This window comes from Gouania willdenowi, chromosome 17 (genome assembly GCF_900634775.1).
Source record: "Gouania willdenowi chromosome 17, fGouWil2.1, whole genome shotgun sequence".
NCBI classification, from domain to species: Eukaryota; Metazoa; Chordata; class Actinopteri; order Blenniiformes; family Gobiesocidae; genus Gouania; species Gouania willdenowi.
In genome coordinates, this window is record NC_041060.1 from 11,983,597 (window position 1) to 12,002,028 (window position 18,432).

An 18,432-nucleotide genomic window follows, 5' to 3' on the forward strand; every position below is an offset into this window, starting at 1 on the left:
CCAGGTTGCCATAATGCTGGTTTTTATTATTATTGTTTGTTTTTTTTAAATCGTAATTTATTATTGATGTGAATTCAAAGATTAAAAACCTTCTCTTTAGATTTTTATTATATTTTATTTATTTATTTATTTTTATTAATCAAGGAAAATTAGTGTCGCCTGTCATTCATGTGACTATTCCTTATTTTGAGCCCTGTTGTGATTGTATTTTTCCAGCCAAAAACTACTGTATAATTTAATTTATTGATATTGAACTGAAGACTTTCCTCAGTTTGGCAACATTATTTGGTGGTTACGTTTGTTGAAAATTACTGTATTATTATAATGTATATTTTTAGTATGCTGAGGTCGACATATTACAGTTATTTTATAATTATAATGTATTAAAATGTCTAAAGAGCATCACTGATCAGGCAGGGTTGGGCTGCCCTGTAAAGCGGAACGAACGTCTCAATGTTTCAGGAAGAAGTTGGCGCCTGAAGCTACGCACTGTGTTAGCTAGCAGGCTAACTGATGCTATGACGGAATAGCCTCTGTGCTGAGATTTCATCTATTTTCACAACACTCAAGGCACGCACAATGAACGAGATGGGTATGTATTATCTGGATTCGCTCGGTGACAACTTTGGTTTTCCTTAATTTACGGCTCATGTTAAAACAAGCGCTGGATTAGCTGAAGCTATTTAGGCCGCGACTAATCCCTGGAACAAGAATTGTTTTGGCCGGTTTATTAGCAGGTTTGACTGAGATAGACGTGAAGGGCTTTGTGATGATGTGACTGTACATTCGTCTTTGTTACAAATGCGATATGTTTTATATATATGCTATTAATCAGAAGCCTTTTTACAAATGTTACCTATAATTAGGGTTACGTGTAATTAGGTAGACTGTAACTAAAGATGTAAGGTGTGTAGAGCAGTGGTTAGATAAGCATCCTTATCATAACCAGCTTTTAAATTATATTTTATCTAAGATAATAAAGCAGAAACATTACGAATATACTCATTTATCATTATCTGACTGTTCAGCTGAACACGGGGAAATATTACTTGTAATATTTTAAAATGTGCATAGAATGTTTGTACTATTTTTGTTGTTTAATTGCTTCTAAAGTTTATAAAGATGGACCAAGTGCTGTTTTTCTGTAGGGATAGTGTTATAAAAGTTTCTTGTTTTGTGGTGATATAGTATAGCTAGGGCTGCTCAATTATAGAAAAAATAATAATCATGATTATTCTAGTCATAATTGAAATCACAATTATTTGTCAACCAAGAAGTTGTTGTTGTTGTTGTTGTGAGGCGGAGGAGCTTGCATGCATGTGCATTAAACAACACAAAGTTAGTATTAATAATCATTTTTTTCTCATGTGTGCCAAGCTTTATTCTCTGCAGATATACAAAAACGTGGAACTTTGTTTTGTTTAGCATATAAAACATGCAAATTATTAAAAATTATATACATAATTGTTTTTTTCTCAATTGTCATTTTTGTAATCGCTGAGTGTAATAATCAAAATCATAATCCAGTTCCTATTAATTGCACAGCCTTAATAGTAGCACTAAATGCGGATTAGTAATATTATGATGGCCACCAGTTGTAGGTTCTCATTTGCTGAAAACTAGGGCGATGCCCTTTTTTGCAGCATTTCTTAGTTTCTCACCATGATCACTGATGAATTGTTGTTTTTAAAAACATAGCAATTGCATTTAAATAGGAGATAAATTCACCTTTTAACACTGCATTGTATAGTGTCAAAATAGCAGCATCATTGCTTGTAACATCATTACAAGCATCATTTTAAGTTTGTCCCTGGCTTATATCTGTCCCACAGAATTCAGCGTACCTCTGTCCTCACTGGCCTTGCTGGTCCCACCCTTACGTCTCATGTCGGCTGTGATGTGGGAAGTGGTTCGCCAGCGAAACATAAAGCACTACGGGAAACTGGAGGAGTTTGTGTCCACGGTAACGGATGCTGTGCCAGAACTGATGAGTAAAAGAGAAGGAAGGCTGCTCTCACTGGGCCTGAGAGCGAGAGTGAGTTCAGTGTTTATTATAGTAGAGCAGTTGATAAAAGGGAGAGTGCGTTAAAATCACATCCTTTGTTTTGTTTTCAGACGACGCTTGAACTGCTGCGCTCTGAACACCCAGAGGATCTAAAGGCTGTGGAGACCCATCTCAACAGAATTCGATCTTCTTACATTGAAGAGGTGATTAAAGTGATCATACTTGTAAATAATTATTTTGTTATTTAAAAAAAATGTTATACAAAAAAAATAACTGTTAATGTAAGTATTTTGTTTCTGATTTACAAAAGTTACTTTAATGATAAGCACTACTTTCCTACGTTTTGTTTTTACCAGGAAAAGCTTTTATGTTTTTGTTTGGGGACAAGATATGGTTGAGGGACTCAGGAATTGTCCATACATGAAGCAACTAAAAAAAACTACTTCCAAAAGCTATAGTGAGGACAAAAAGGTGGGTGGGATTAAATAAGTATGTACTTATTCCCACTCCTTTTCAGAAATGTAAACTAAATTTACAAAATTGTGTTGAGAATTTTTCTGTTTTTTTTGTTTCTCATGATATTCTGTTTACATGTTGAAATGAAAAAAACAATCCAATCTAATCTAAATGCCAATAATGTAAATATAATTAATTTCAATGTTATTCGTAATGCAGACCAATGATCCTGTCATTGAAGCACCAGAGGCAAACTTTATGAAGCTAGTTCAAGGCCTTATTGAAGATACAGACGGCAGAGAGCATTTTCTGAAGGTAAACATTCTGAAGGTTTTGTTTGTTTTTTGCTTTTGTTTTAAACTACTACTGATTCTGTTCTGTTGTGTAAGCATTTTCTCCCTGTGATTATTGTGATAGAATGTTTTTCCAGTGGAGTATGGCCCTGACTTTGACACAGCACTTGAGACTCTGGTCTGTGAGTTCTTCACCAGGCTGGAGGAGCTGCTTCCAATACCAGATTTCAAACAGGTAACGGAAATATCCAGTAGTTTGTGAAAACAAGCCAAACTGTCTTTTTTTCCCTCTAAAGACAGCATCCTGGATCAGTGCTGCTCCCTCAGTTCTAGAGGACTACATGCAGTGTGTGTCAAATGGAGATGACCTGAAATTTCTTCTCCAAAGCAAACAGTGTCATGCAAAAATAGTCAAGACCAGCGTTGGTATGTTTGCCTTAAAGGGATCCTCCACTGTTTTTGCAAACGTGGCCTAAAATCTTTAAAATGTACTTATTAGAATATCTAGGCCTAACAAAATGCTATATTTTGCACCATACTCATTTTATTAACTTTTTAAAATGGGACTGCTTTACTATTTTGGACCCTGTATTCGGTCATCTTGAAATCATGTGATTGATGACATCACACAGCCCCATTTGCCTGTAAACAGCCCACTTTTTTCTATTGAAGTGAAGATTTCAGCCTGCTTTTTAGGTCATTTAGCAGCTTTTTCAGTCAAAATTACAATTTTTGCTGCTTTTGGTCGCTCTTAATAATCAAGAAAAGTTAAAGATATCAATGTAAACCTCTTTTGTTTACCAAAAGAGGATAAAAACATTTGTTTTGCTTTTCTTATGAAATAACTTGTAGTGACACCAAAGCAATCAGTAGATGCTTTGATGTTACTTCATTAGGAAACAATGGGATGTTTACACGCAAACAAGGCTGTATGACGTCATCAATCACATGATTTTAAGTTCAGGCTCTAAAACTGTAAAGTTGTCTCATTTTAAATAGGCAAATAAATAAATATGGTGCATAATCTTCGAAGTACATTTCACAGGTTTTAGGCCACATTTGTATAAACTGTGGAAGATCCCTCTGAATTCACTACTATATAATGTTTGAAATCAAGGTGTTGGCAGGAGGATAACTTGTATTCTTGTTCCATTCTTTCCCTATAGCTCCATTTCAATCGGATGATCTCTTGATTCCTTCCCTCTCCCTCCCACCGTCTCTAGAAGTGGCCATAGCCTCCCACCCTGGTGCTTGTGTTGATGAAAACAACGACGTACCTCAGATCGTCATGTTTGACGAGGAACTGTCTACGAATCCTTCCACTTCAACAGACTTCCCTGAGTCACCTAAGAGGACCGACTCGCCTTCCTCCCCTGACGGTAGGCAGCAGTCTGAAGGACACAAATGCTCCGAGTGCGACAAACGCTTCAAACATCACTCCGTCCTCATGGAGCACCAGCGGGTCCACAGCGGGTTCCAGCCCTACAACTGCTCGGAGTGCGGCCGAGCTTTCCGCACGGCCACGCTTCTGGCCGGCCACAGGCTACGCAAATGCAAAAACGCGGCATATTTGTGCATCAAGTGTGGAAACAGTTTCCCAACCTCATTGGACAAATTCCGACATAACTGCCTAAAGCAGGGACGCAGTTACGACTGTGGACAGTGCGGGAAGGGTTTTCCCAAGTTTAGCAGCCTAAAGGAACATCTGCTAACTCACGTTCAGAACCGCCTTTTTAAATGTAGCCACTGTGGAGTCGGCTTTTCAGGGATCGGTGACCTAAAGTACCACCAACAGGTAGATCACGAGAAACCTTATCAATGTAAGCTTTGTGGAAAAAGCTTTATCTCCTCAAAAAGTCTGGCCAAACATCAACAAAGGCATGAAGACGGCAGCGAAATGGAGACGGATAATAAACTGATGAGAGGAGGTAAACGCAGGAAGAGCGGCTCAGCTCATCGAACTTCCTCTTCTTCTCTCTCCAAAAGGAAATCTTCCATCAAAGCCGCCTACCCACGAGGAAGAGTCACTCATAACTGTCCGTTGTGTGGGCGGAGCTTCAAATATCGTTTTGAATTCCTGGAGCACCAGAGGTTTCACACGGCGGTGAAGCCTTACAAATGCTCTCAGTGTGGCAAAGCTTTCCGTACAGAGGCTCACCTGTCCGGCCACAGGAAGAGGAAGTGTAAAAACGCAGCCCACATATGCACCAAGTGCGGCTGTCAGTTCAGGTCACTGCACGAGCGGGTCAGACACCAATGCGTGCAGCTACTGACTAAATACGAGTGTTCCCATTGCGGAAAGACCTTCAAGATGGCCCACATGCTCCGGAACCATCAGATGAGTGAACACCAGCTCCCCTACAGCCCCAACCACCGCTTCAGGTGCCGGTACTGTGACGAGACCTTCCCTGGCATCAGTGAGCTTAAGTATCATCAAAGGGTCGACCATGAAAAGCCGTACCAGTGTCAGGAGTGTGGGAAGTGCTTTTTGTCTGAGAAGTGCTTGGCCAATCACGAGCTGCGCCACAATGACGAGCGACCAGAGAGCTGCCCGGTGTGCGGGCGCGGCTTCAGAAACCGCTATGATTTGAAGCAGCACATGCGCACGCACACGGGCGAGCGGCCCTACCAGTGCATCCATTGCTCCCAGTGTTTCTCCACAGCGGGAGGCCTGAGGAGTCACACCCGAGTGCACACGGGCGAGAAGCCGCACGTTTGTCCCGACTGCGGGAAGGCCTTCTCGCAGATGGGGGCCATGCGCACCCACAGGCTCACGCACACGGGGGAGAGGCCGTTTAAGTGCACCGTGTGCGGCAAAGGCTTCACTATGGCGCACAAAGTGACCGTGCACATGCGCGTGCACACGGGGGAGAGGCCATACGTGTGCTCACAGTGCGGGAAGGCGTTCTCAGATGGAAGCGTGTTGAAGCAGCACATGCTCAACCACTCGGGCGTGAGACCGTATCACTGTCAGATCTGCCCCAAGACCTACACCTGTCTGAACCACCTGAGGAGGCACTTAAAGAGCCACTCAAACATCAACTGATCAGGGAATCTGCTGTAGTATCATTTCATAGACTCATACACTTCATTATGGCCGAGAAAAGACCAGTTAAACCCAGTAAAAACTGCTGAATGACGTAAATGTTTCTGCTTTACTCTCATCATTCACCAGGTTACTTTTGCACGTATTTGCTCTGTTCCTTTTCTCACAATATTAATGCATTTTTCACCATTTGAGAGTATGATAGGAACGGTTGTACAGCATTTTTAGTTTATTATGCTATTCATATTATCTGCATAACCGTGATGATGCAGAGCTGTATAAAGAATGGAGGTGCTACTGTTTCAACCCGCTGCATTGGCCTTTGCACTTTTGAGTGCAGCAATCCTCAAAATCCTCCCAATTCTCCATTGGTCAGATTTTGTTTCTTCATTTTTTTAGATTAGGAAACGAAAACAAACATGAGAAATGTTATCAAGGGGTTCCTGTTTAAAGAAATGAGGCCTGTAGTGAAGAAATTGTCAAACACAGCAACACTATTGCTCACTACTGTAGTTAAGATTGAATTGAAATCCCATTTCTAATCCAAACCAGTGAGTTTAAAGAGTCCATATGTATTAAATGCAAGTGAATGAATTGGATGACTACAATGGCTGTTACAGAAATAAATAACAGTAGTATAACAAGTTTTCTGACTGTGGTTTGGAGATTATTTATACTTGAGATCTAAAAATACAAGCTAGAAGTAATGATTTCATGAACTCAGGATTGGTAAACGGTTAATAGTTGACCCTGGGTTTTAAGCATGTCCTCAGTGTTAACAAGATCACTATGTTTTGACATTATTATTGGATTTTAATCAGAAGTGTTTGTCTTTACATTTTGTTTTAGGAAATATACCAATCTTGTTACCAATACCGATCGTCAGTGCTTCGTGTGCCTCAGATATTCAATATTTTATGGTCACAAACAATACACTAACTTTTGTTATAAATAGATGTATTGCACAAGAAAGTTTGACTGTGGTACCTGAACACTGTTTGAGAGTGGGCTGGGCTGGGTGAGGGATCACTGTGTGAATATGTTTATTAAGGTATATGTTAATAGATCCTGGTGATGGTTTTTTGTAAAAGAAGAAAAAATCCGGATTGGTTTGAAGATTCATTCAGATTAAAACACTTAGTTACCTAATGTGCATTTTGTATTGTTTTATTTCCATGGTAATCGGTGTCTAATGAGCTCATCAGTTGGTATTACATTGAGTCATGATGTCTTTCAAAAGATGGATTTTTATAAAAGGTCAAGACCTTAGTAGTGTTTGCATGTTCTTTTCTTTGTGGAGATAAGGATCAGGTAACTAGTTTATTTTATCACTATAAAGACAAAACTTTGTAAATTCTGAAAGCGCTTCTGTAGACATAAATATTTGTGCATATATATATATATATATATCGGTAATAAAGTGTCCCAATTCGATATTGATATCGGATATTGGTCCGACATCAGCCAGAAAATGAATATCGGATTTTATCGGACTGCATCTAAAATCATCGATATAAGCGCTCCGATAAAATATTCCAGCACTTCTATCCATAGGTGACTGTGGTTCACACTCCAACACAGTAACCTACTGTTGCTGACTATTGTTCTCTGTTTGAGTAACATTACTTGATCAAGCCTCTTCTAACATTCCACACTACAAAATAAGTAATAAAAGTATGTATGATTCGTGCTAATTTCGTATTGGATCGATATCGATATCGGCCGATACGCAAGGATGCAATATCGGTATCCAATCGGAAGTGAAAAAGTTGTATCGGGACATCCCTAATTGGTAACAATGGAGATTGTTTTTAATTCTCAAATGTTTTTCATCCTCAAATATTACTAACACATTTTACCCTTGGGGTCAATCGGACCCCAGTGATATTTGCCTCCAGTCAATTGATGACCAAGTTTTGTGTCATGTACTTTGCTTATTTCTTATTGCTTGGTTCTTTTGAGAATATTATTTTTTGAATGATAAACATTGGATGGGGTCAAATTGACCACAAATATGACAGTAGGGTTAATGAAGATCTGAGGCTGATTGAAGTTGGTGCAACTGAACCTAAGTTACACTTTAAATCTAACAAAATGTCCTTTATTCGCTGTAATCAATTTGTCACACAGAGAGTTGTAGCAAAATAATCACAAAACAGTGACCACCATCTTTCGGTCACTGTTTTTCAGGATCATAGACAGAAGTCGTAGTGCAACCTGCATCATTCCATCACAGTAAACTTCACTAGATGGCAGTAGGACACGGTGAATCTTTTGTTTTCGCTCTTAAAGTGGTTTTGTGAGCTCTGTGGAGTAAGACAAACTTCATGTCTGGAAGTTTTATTTGAAGATAGCATTTTAAAAATAGAAGTTGTTTGCAGACGGTAGAGATCTGAAGAGAATTCAGATAAAGGCATGTCTGTGGGACACCCGACGGAAGCTAATCTTGCCTGTTTCCTGTAATTTACTCGCTAATTTAGTGTTTTCCTCTGGGCCTTCACAAATCTGAAGTCGCTTGAGGTTTTTCAGTTGTATTGAACCAAACAGCTGCTCAGTTTTGCAAAAAAAAAGTCTATTCGAATTTGAAATCTTTTAGTTAATTCAACTCAAGTTTTGACTCATATGTTATAACAAGCAACTTTGATAAATGTTTCCCATCTGTGTAAACTTTTATATGTTTGCCAGAAGAACTAGGAGCTGTGTTCTTGCCCAGTTTCTTGCTTATTTCATGCTTGTTTTTCATATCATCCATAGCCAATCATGCATGGCTATGGCTACATTTAAATGATTTTCTCAGTCATCATCTGCTGTTCACTGGGGGAAAAAAACAAACCATTAAAAGATGAATGTGGTGGTTTCTTAAATATTGCAAGATGTGAGCAGCAGTATTGAGAGTGTGGACACTGGGCTGCAGTCAAGCTGTATTTCTTCTTCTTCTTCCTGTCTGACTCAGAAATGCCTGTAATCTTCTCCCCTAAGAGTGAATCAGGTTCCTGTGGAAACAAAGCAGCCTGTGCTTGTAATAGAGCCCCACAGCTTTGGAAACGTGGGGGTTTTGCCTCTCTAGCTCTTTAACATAGCATTGTATTAACTTTCCAGGGAGATAATTAAATGCACTTATGTCCCACCTGCCAAAAACAAAGCAGTAAAAAAGCTTTGTTAAATGCACCCAGTCCTCTGGAGTTTTACCTATAATTGCACATTCCAGATTAAAGCTGCTATTGAAACACCTTGAAATGGAAGCGAATTCAGTCAAATTATACCATCACAGCTGCCAGGAAACCTGCAGATTTACAATGGGAGCTTGCTAATAAATGCAGATCATTACCAGATGTTGTCCCCACACCTCTGTACCACCACCCCTCCCTCCCCCCATTCCCATGTCCTCATCTAATCTCAGTGGAAACTCTGAGTCCAGATTAGAGCTTCCCTGTACTCCCACCTGACCACACACACACACACCATACCATCCCCCCCCCATCAACACTTTGCCAAAAGTACATCCCTCCCCTCCATTTTTTTTTTCCGTAAAGAATCTACCCCAGGCTAACTCTAGGTGTCGCTGTGTCCCTTCCTGCCATACTAAAGACCAACACCCTCCTTCATCCCTGCCTCCCAAACTCCCACACCCCATTGGTCCTTTACTTTTTAGTTCATCTCAGTGTCTAGGATGCCAAAGTGAACCAGATGTATGAAAACTCCACCCACTCGTTTTTCTAGACTAAAGTGTGTCCAAAAAGTCACCAGCTGCGTCTCATTATCCCTGATTAAACAGCTCAGTTTGAATCTATTCTGCGTTGTATTTCTTCATTTCTGTCTTAATGTTTAGAAAATAGGTAGATAATGAATATTAGGCAACTTAAAAATGTTCTTTCCTCCAATAGTGTCTTTATTTACCAAATGTTTTGCATTTTAGAAATAGTCCAATGTCTTCCCCGTGGGAACATTAGTGTGTGAAACCCTGCTAAGTTACCCAATAATTTCATTTTGTTGGTTAGTGTCTGTTCTTCATCCTCAGCTGAGACAGTAGTGTGTTGACTCCTCCTCCTCCTCCTCCTCCTCTGCTCCGTGCGCTCCGTTCCTCCCTGCGCTCTGCGTCCCTGCTTGGACCAAACTGCGTCGGAACGCTGGATCACCTAAAGTTCGTTGAAAAACTTCCCAGGTAGCGGGTTGGGTTTGGAGTTTGTTTCCCCAAAGTCGGGGTATAGTTTTTTTTTTTTAGAGTTTTCTTTAGTGGTTTGAATGATGGGGACTTTCAAAGGTCTCCTTGCGCTGCTGTGCGTTTTCCTGGCTGGAGCGCAAACGCAGAACCAGGGACGCAGATTTGCGGGTAAGTTTGCAAAGAATATTCTCAGACATGTAAATAATTTTTTTGATAGTTTTTATTTGTTTTTTTTTTTATTTTATTTTTTTTATTCTTTGCTGCATGTGATGATTATTCCATGTGCAAGTCTGAGTTTTTATCCTTTATTGGGTTGCATGCCTATTAGAAAGTCTTGAAAAGATAAGCATCGTGTAAATGATGACTGAATGTTAGAGTAGGCCCATGCTTGGTCCCACAATGGGAGTCATGAGACACTTGATGGAGCAACCTTCATCCTGCACCATGTCAAGGTTCCTGGCACCCCTACACTATTATCCAGCTGTTGTCAGCCATTGTTTTTCATCTTAGAATAGTAGTTTCTCAACAGCCAGGGTGATGCTACAGCGTAGCAAATCAAAAAAAAAGTCTGCAGGCCCATGTTCTACACCTGTGACACATGAACTACCTTATTTTTTCTTAGCTATGAGGCCTATTTTTACTGCTTACTACCTGGGCATGTGTTAGTTTGTTGACCTTGTTTAGACATCTAGGTTAATTTATATTATTTTATTATTGTTTTACCAGTTAAGGTCAGTTGGGAACTAGTTCTAATTTACAATGACAACCTGGGCCGGTTCATCTAGGTTCACTAATAGTTTTGTCTGTTTGATTATTAGAATGTCCTGTGGACCTCTTCTTCGTACTGGATACATCTGAGAGTGTCGCCCTCAGACAGCTACCTGGAAACTTTTATATCGACCAGATCAAAGATTTCGCCAAGCAGTTCATTAATCAACTCAAGGACATGTAAGACACACACAAGTCATAAAATGCCACTTTTGCTATTTCCATGTGGACACCACATCAAATTAACAAGCAGTGATGACAGGAAACAATATTTTCCCACCTTCCAAACTATTTAAAATCCACCAAAATGTCTCCAATACTTCCTCAGAAGTATGTGTTTTGGCAGATTTATTGACAATCTGCTCATGGAATTTATTTCTCAAAGGGCAGGAAATGCTGCCTAGCAACACTATCCTTGAAAACATTTAAGACGGGCCCTGGTCCAACTAAAACCTTTACACTGTTATCACACACTACACACTATATTTATTCGTTTACTCATCTCGTTTTATTCCCATCTGCATATTTGACACATATTTTACTTACTCTTCACACAGTCTTTCTTCCCCAGATTTTGGTGTTTTCAGCTTCAAGGTCACACTGCCACCTGTAGGCCTGGATGAGTTCCTTCAGCCTTTCATGTTAATGCATGAGCTTTTGTGGAAGATATGACAAGATAACAATTTCATTTAGCAGGTGCTTCTAACCAAAGATACTGTATGTACAACACAAGCAGTTAGGGTTAAAGGACTTGCTGCTTAACATTCGACAGTGATGGTCCAGGTTGGATTCGGACCAGTGATCCTCCGATTACGAGCCAACGTCCTTACCCATTACTTTGGGGAGAATATTTTTATGTAGATATAGCCAAGTATAAAACTTGAACTTGAACTCACACTACAAAACCTAGTCACAGTTAATGCTTTAAAGTTACCTAAACTAAACAAAGAACTGATGCTGTAAGGAAAAGGTAAAATAATAAAATGGTTATTGGCTATACAGTAAGTTGTCCCAAAGTGTTTTACATGACCACATTCACAGTTTAGTGTCTTGCCCAAGGATTCTTTAACTCAGAGATATTATCCTATAAAGTCAAAAACAGCTGAGCTAAATTGGAAAGAGTTAAAGCTGAGACATTTCCACCATCCTTACCACTGTATTCTTCTTTTAATTCTTCAGGCGCCATCGATGTGATCGCATCCTGACATGGAACTCTGGAGCACTGCACTACAGTGACGATGTTATCCTCGTGCGAGAACTGAGCGACATGAACACTCACCGTGAAGCTCTGAAGAAAGACATTGATGCCATTTCCTACATCGGCAAAGGGACGTACACCGACTGTGCCATCAAGAGGGGTCTTGCCGAGTTGCTCATTGGGTATTGATGACACAAGCTTGGACATTTTGACCACAATAACATCAGTTCCACTGTTTCTGATGGTGTGTTTGGTTTTCCAGGGGTTCCCACTACCACGAAAACAAGTACATAGTGGTGGTGACTGACGGTCACCCTGTGACTGGTTACAAGGAGCCGTGTGGAGGTGTGCAGGAGGCGGCCAATGAAGCCAGACAACACGGGGTTAAAGTATTCGCTGTGGCCATCTCGCCTGATCAGGAGGTACTTTTCATAATCCTTAATTATAAATCATCTAATCTGATCTTTGATGGCAGGAAGTAGAACAAGATATTGCAGTTCTTAAAAATATAAATAATCAATGCTCTTCTTTTGAGGTTAATTTTAATTTTCTGACTGTATTCTTTACCAGCTTAAGGTTTTTTCTTCTTATCAAACAACTTCTGCATGGCAATTTCAGTAAAACCCACACTTCTATTCTGTATTTTGGATTTCTAAATTCCCAAGAATAGTCCCAAAAAGCAGGATTCCTACCATCAAGTTGTTTTTCAGATATTTGACACAGTGCCAATGATTGCCACTGTTTGTTAAGTGTCAAATAATGCATGCTCTAATAAAAGTCTGGTAGAGGAAACTCCTCTATCCAAGATATGGTAAATCACTTTAGTGTGAAGAAAAGGTTTTATCAGGTTAACGAGATGTGACATTAAAATGAGGGAAAAACATGTTATCATGAAGTCAGAGTTAGTGGCATGAAGATCAAGGAGCAATGATGTGGAGTGAAGTAATGGAAGGCAAACAAGTGCATTAAATGAGGTGACAGAAAGATTATTTCAGTGTTTTGGCAAAAGAATTAGCCAAACAAAAAATCATTTCCTCCTATGATCGTCATATATGAAAAAAATATTTGAAATTAGCAGGTTTTAGAGCAAGGCTTCTCAACTGGTCTGGTTTCAGCCTTAACCTTGTTCTTGCTGTGTGGGGACCCTTTGCTACTGTAAATGGTCCATGAACTGCTGAATCATTAATACCTGTCAATCATCCCTATAATGTTGGCTGACATCGTACACTGTGCAACTTTGGAGTCTTACAGTCTGTGGTCCAACCTGTTTTTTTTTTTACATCACAAGAACACTAGCCACAGTTTATGAAAGCAGTTTATCTTCATCTTATCCTACAGTTATTGTTAAGCAGATTATGGATAAAATTGGCTAGGTTTTAGTCTCCTCAGATGAGGCAGAGGACTCAGCTTTGTGACCCCCTATTGGTCATAGGGCCATATGCAATATAGTATAGCCTGTTTATAGCCAGAAACACATATGCTGAACAACAAGACGTGACCAAAGTCAAGAAAACTTTCAAATTCTCAAATATTTGAAATCACAATATGCTGCCGTTTAACCCGTAGATTACATGTGTCAAACTAAAGGCCTGGGGGCCAAATGTGGCCCTTTAGACAATCCAATTCGGCCCACAAGAAAAAGTAAAAGAATACATGAATTAGTAATTAATAAATAGATGTCTCAGCCCTTCTAAATACACAAATTCAATGAAACTCCACAATATTTGGAGAATCGCAGTTTTCCCATGCTTTTATCACAGGACTGCTCTTTTTTTTAAAACCTCAAAATGTTCAAAGAACTCAATTTATGAATAACTTTCCAAAATTAAATAAAAATTGGTCACAAAATCAATGACATTTTAAAGAGAAACTCCTGCAGGGACTGATATTTCTCACTTATTTCCTGTATTGTCCCGCACCTTACATGAAAAGTGCAAAGTTGGTGACATTGATGTTGAAATTCCTAGTTTTCCCACCTAAAATCTGCGGCCCACTTAAAGGTGCAGTCCACAACTCTCAGATCCCTTCCTCCCCGCTGCTCTCTTGCCCTGCCTCCAAATATTCCAAAGTCCCTCCCTCAGAGGAGCTAACAAGCTAACGTTAGCCCGACAGCAATATCACAGTAATATAACATGCACTGTTAAAAGCATATCACTGCAGCGCTTCTCTCTCTCAATGTGCACACACCAATCTAGCAGCTGCAGCAGCAACAACACAGTGTCACTCACAGCAGCCCACACGGATGTAAATCAAACAGCAGTAATTACCTTTCTAGCTGGAAAGTCGCCAATTCCATCTTCTACTCTTCCAGACCATACACTGTCAAAAAGCTGGAGCTCCAGCCACCGGAACTGGGTGGGGTCTGTGAGCAACAGCTGTCAGATAGTCCATCAAACACAATCCTGGCTCTGATTGGTTCTTTTTGCTCGGTCGCGGTGCAACTGAGCAAAAAGGCTACAGGAGCAGCATGGGGGACTCAATGCCCTTACATTGTGACAGCTTGAGCAAATATGACCAAAAGTTACTTTAATAAGAGTTGCAGACTGCACCTTTAAGATCAAATCACTTTGTATTTGGCCCCTGAACTAAGATGAGTTTGACACCCCTGCCTTATATAGTAACGTTCACTTTCTTTTATCTGCCATTCATAAAAAGCGTAAAAAAGCGTATTTTATTATTTTTAAGAAGTGTTACAAAAATCAAAAAGTGTTTTTCTGACTCTACCTCGGGACTTACTGATAACAGGTCCATGATCCACTTTTGGGCCCTGGCCCACAGGTTGAGTATATCTACATAAGAGAGCTTTAAAACTTGTGTAATTGGGTTTTAGGCTTATTGCTGTCAGACATCTAATCTAAAGAGTTTTTTTTCTTTCAGTGTCACCTTAGCTGGTAAGGGTTGCACAAAATGGATCTTAATCCACATTTCATGATGTCAAGAGAAGCTAAACAACTAACTTGTAGAAAGTTTAAAAAGAACCCAACAAACCATTTGCAATGACAACCATGGTGAAGATTTTTGTGTTTTGTCCCTCACAAGGAAACCAGGCTGTCACTCATCGCCACTGACCAGGCCTACAGACAGAACTTCACCGCTGCTGATCAGGCTCGATCCACCAAGACAGAAACCATTCAATCCATCATCCACATGATCGTTAGTGTCCATTACTTTTTCTTTTTTTTAAAACATTTTTATCAGAGAAAACCACATTTTTCACTCACTTTGTTGTTGTTTTTGTTCTGTTTTTTTCTAGACAAACGAGACAAAGGATGTGGTACGTAGTTCATATATGTGTTTTATAAAATACATTTTGAGAACTGTTTTGTGTAATTATGTGTGGCTTTTTGTCGTCGGCAGAGTATTCACACTGGCTTCCTGAGATATCAGTAATATCTCTATTATGGAATTTCCTCATTCTTAACTGTTACTGGTAGCATAACAAAGTAAAGTCAATTGGGAACAAAAAGTCATCCGCAAAGTAGCAGACTCAAGGCTTTTAAAGGTTTTAGTGTCTGCTCTGCATCTGGACTGTTGGGTGGAGGGAGTATTACTGTGTGGAATAGTTTTTTTTTTTTTTTTTTTAATGATTTCTTTAAGCATACCAAAATGATTTGGACAATTTTGTGCTTCCAACTTTATAAAAAACTGTTTGAAAGTTGACCTTTCCTGCTCCAACTTGCACTACAAAGATAGTTTCATAGAGATATTATTGACAGATAGAAGCCATATGAGATGATTTAGTGTGAAACGTGTGAGTTAAGCATCAAACGTCAGCACCTGACTTCACATAATCGAATAAAGAAACTCTTAGAGATTCATATCATTCAGAAAGCTGTCCTCGAGAGTGTAAAGCTATGGTAGCTTTAAGTCATTATTTCAAACCTATGGATTATGAATGAGATTTCATTATAAATTGAATACAGGTGCACCAATACTTTATTTTCACTAATGCCAGACAAGAAGCTTGCTTTACTTTTCACCATCTAATCAGCATTAAAGTATTTGATGATTTTGTAACCCATATGTGTCAGATTATACTGAACTAATCCAGGTTAGACATGGACAAAACATTCAGAAATCTTTGTAAGCAAACACCTATAAAGCTGCATTTCCTGTTTTCTTTAATCTTTGTTTCTTTTTTGTTTCAGTGTTGCTCATTTGACTGCAATGTAAGTATTTCACTTTCACGTCATTCTCAGGAAAACTAATCTGTATTTGATTTGTTTTTGAGTTATCACACGTCTGATATATGGTCATGTCTACAGGCATCTGGAGGGCCCAAAGGACCAGGGGGAGACATCGGCGGGAAGGTGTTTTATTTATCTGAAAATTTCTCCCATATTTTTACAAATCTTCTAATCATTCTATTCACACCATTCTGAAGTCATTCATGTGGTTGGATTCCTCTTTTTAGGGAGAGATGGGCAGGCCAGGGATGCCAGGAGAGAAAGGAGATATGGGTAATATGGTAGGTTGACACACATCACTGTACTTTGACACAAAACTGCACAACTAACATTGTATGTATTCTTTAGCTTTGATGGACCTCAGATGATCTCATCTTTCTTTGTCTATGTTACAGGGCAACATTGGTGATCCTGGTCCTGTTGGCTACAGTGGAATGAAGGTAGAGTGCAACCCCACACACACTGCACAGAACTTATAGTGTGAGTGGATCATTTGTTATTTGTAGTATTTTGATATACTGATTTACTGCAGATGGATCTATTCATAATTATTTATTTAGTTCTTTATTTGTCAGGGACAGTGCACATTAATGAACATCTATTTGAACAACAATAGGTGTAAATATCTCAGATTGTAGCAAAAAACATGCTAATTGTAAAATGTAAAAACTATAACTTGCCAATAAGACAATAAATCACAATAAAAAAATATTACAGAAAAAATTCCCCAAAGAGTTAAAAGTCAATGCATTATTATTGTATCACAAAAAAAACAAAAAAAACATTATAAAACATTACACAAATAATTTAAAAGTTGGTAGGATGTGGTGATTTCCAGCTTGCAGCACTTCAATAAAGGGGGCGTGGTTTTAACAGAAGCTGAAAGGGGTGGATCTTCTTTAAAAGGCTCCGCCCAAAGTAAAAAATTCTAGCTTTACCATCATGTGGAGATAAATGCTCAGCTTTGTAATTTAAAAACATTTAACTAACACAAAAAATTTTTTTTTACATATTTGGTGTTTTTGGGCCTTTTGTTGATGTTTACCTTACATTTGGATAATACAGGTCTTTATATTAAAACTTTTTTATGTCAACATTGTCACAGACTCTGATGCTCTATAATTTCAATATTTAATGTGGTTTTTTTTCATCCAGGGAGACCGTGGCCCAAGAGGAGAAAAGGTGCGATCTGACACAAAACGACACTTTTTAAGCCATTTTTCCTTCCCAGGCCTGTGATGTTAGGTTTATAACTGTGTGGGTTGTTTTCTGCAGGGTGACAGAGGTCATAAAGGCTACAAGGTGAGTTGATCTACCAGCACAAGATGAAAACCATCCTTACGTTTACTTTCATTTATTCCTCCTTAACTCTTTATTCCCTCTTTTCTAGGGTGACAAAGGTCAAAGAGGAAGAGATGGCACTGATGGTCGTAAGGTGAGATCAACCAGTGCAGTGTTGCCTTTTTTTACATTAGGTTTGATAAATGTGTTAAAAAAAATCTGTGTTTTATCTGCAGGGAGAAGCGGGATACCCAGGGCTTTCCGGTTGTAAAGGTTCTCCAGGATCAGACGTGAGTTGTATATCTTTCACATCTTATTGTTATGTTTGTGACTCGAGCTCTTCTAACATTAATAACACACGCTGCCAACAGTTTTAAGGAAAACCAGATGGAAATGAATCAGTACATGCCTCAAACATTTTGACATTTGACATCTGGTTTAAAACACTTCAAATAGAAAGTCAATCAGATATTTGGAGCTTTGGGTTTGAATAACTTCCTCTTCACACACATAAACTCACCTAAACAAGCCACATTGGCCTCTACCCAAGGCTCGGTTTCTTTGTTTACATATTAGTTATCGGCCACAGTCACATGGTTAGGAATGAAACCAACATCTCACAGTTTCTCAAGATTTTTTTTCTTCAGAGAGCCATCAGAAGCTCTCGGCTTTTTAATCATCGCTGAGTTTACATTCCCTGCTGTCAGGCTGTTTAAATGAAGCCATGTACTCATAAAGCAAACAAACACACACACTCATATATGGGCTTTCTATTAAATCAACACTGAGTGTTAAAGCTGTCTTTGTGTTTGCAGGGCCTGCAGGGAGAGCCTGGACCTAAGGGAGACCCTGGATCTTATGGACCGAAAGGAGCTAAAGTACGAAACTAGGAAACCGAAGATGTCAGATTGGTTTCTGGTGGTCACTACTCAAGTATTGTGTATTTCTTTCAGGGAGAGCTTGGAAAAGACGGTGATCTAGGTCGACCTGGAAACTACGGCACACTGGGACCTCAGGTAAGTAAGTCACATAAGGA

The 18,432-nt window shown here is 39.3% G+C and overlaps 2 protein-coding genes across 3 annotated transcripts in view; both read left to right on the plus strand.

Moving 5' to 3' along the window:
• Window positions 1–283: 283 nt before the first annotated feature.
• Window positions 284–6,819, plus strand: LOC114479796 (zinc finger protein 345). 2 transcript variants are annotated; one of them, XM_028473656.1, is made up of 7 exons: window positions 285–592; window positions 1,833–2,035; window positions 2,116–2,208; window positions 2,681–2,776; window positions 2,879–2,989; window positions 3,051–3,180; window positions 3,921–6,819. In XM_028473656.1, the coding sequence occupies exons 1-7, from the start codon at window positions 580–582 to the stop codon at window positions 5,798–5,800; spliced, it is 2,526 nt and encodes an 841-aa protein (XP_028329457.1). In that variant the 5' UTR covers window positions 285–579; the 3' UTR covers window positions 5,801–6,819. The 2 variants fall into 2 exon arrangements, with proteins under 2 accessions (XP_028329458.1, XP_028329457.1); XM_028473657.1 differs by lacking the exon at window positions 2,681–2,776 and having other exon boundaries at window positions 284–592.
• Window positions 6,820–9,889: 3,070 nt separating this feature from the next.
• Window positions 9,890–18,432, plus strand: part of col6a1 (collagen, type VI, alpha 1) — a 29,333-nt gene continuing 20,790 nt past the window's right edge. Inside the window, exons 1-16 of the mRNA XM_028472633.1 lie at window positions 9,890–10,130; window positions 10,781–10,910; window positions 11,910–12,110; window positions 12,191–12,350; window positions 14,968–15,081; window positions 15,182–15,202; window positions 16,077–16,097; window positions 16,194–16,238; window positions 16,343–16,396; window positions 16,511–16,555; window positions 17,271–17,297; window positions 17,391–17,417; window positions 17,506–17,550; window positions 17,633–17,686; window positions 18,212–18,274; window positions 18,350–18,412. Of these exons, the coding sequence (XP_028328434.1) occupies window positions 10,043–10,130; window positions 10,781–10,910; window positions 11,910–12,110; window positions 12,191–12,350; window positions 14,968–15,081; window positions 15,182–15,202; window positions 16,077–16,097; window positions 16,194–16,238; window positions 16,343–16,396; window positions 16,511–16,555; window positions 17,271–17,297; window positions 17,391–17,417; window positions 17,506–17,550; window positions 17,633–17,686; window positions 18,212–18,274; window positions 18,350–18,412 (1,158 nt within the window). The 5' untranslated portion in view covers window positions 9,890–10,042. The remainder of the gene's footprint in view (window positions 10,131–10,780; window positions 10,911–11,909; window positions 12,111–12,190; window positions 12,351–14,967; window positions 15,082–15,181; window positions 15,203–16,076; window positions 16,098–16,193; window positions 16,239–16,342; window positions 16,397–16,510; window positions 16,556–17,270; window positions 17,298–17,390; window positions 17,418–17,505; window positions 17,551–17,632; window positions 17,687–18,211; window positions 18,275–18,349; window positions 18,413–18,432) is intronic.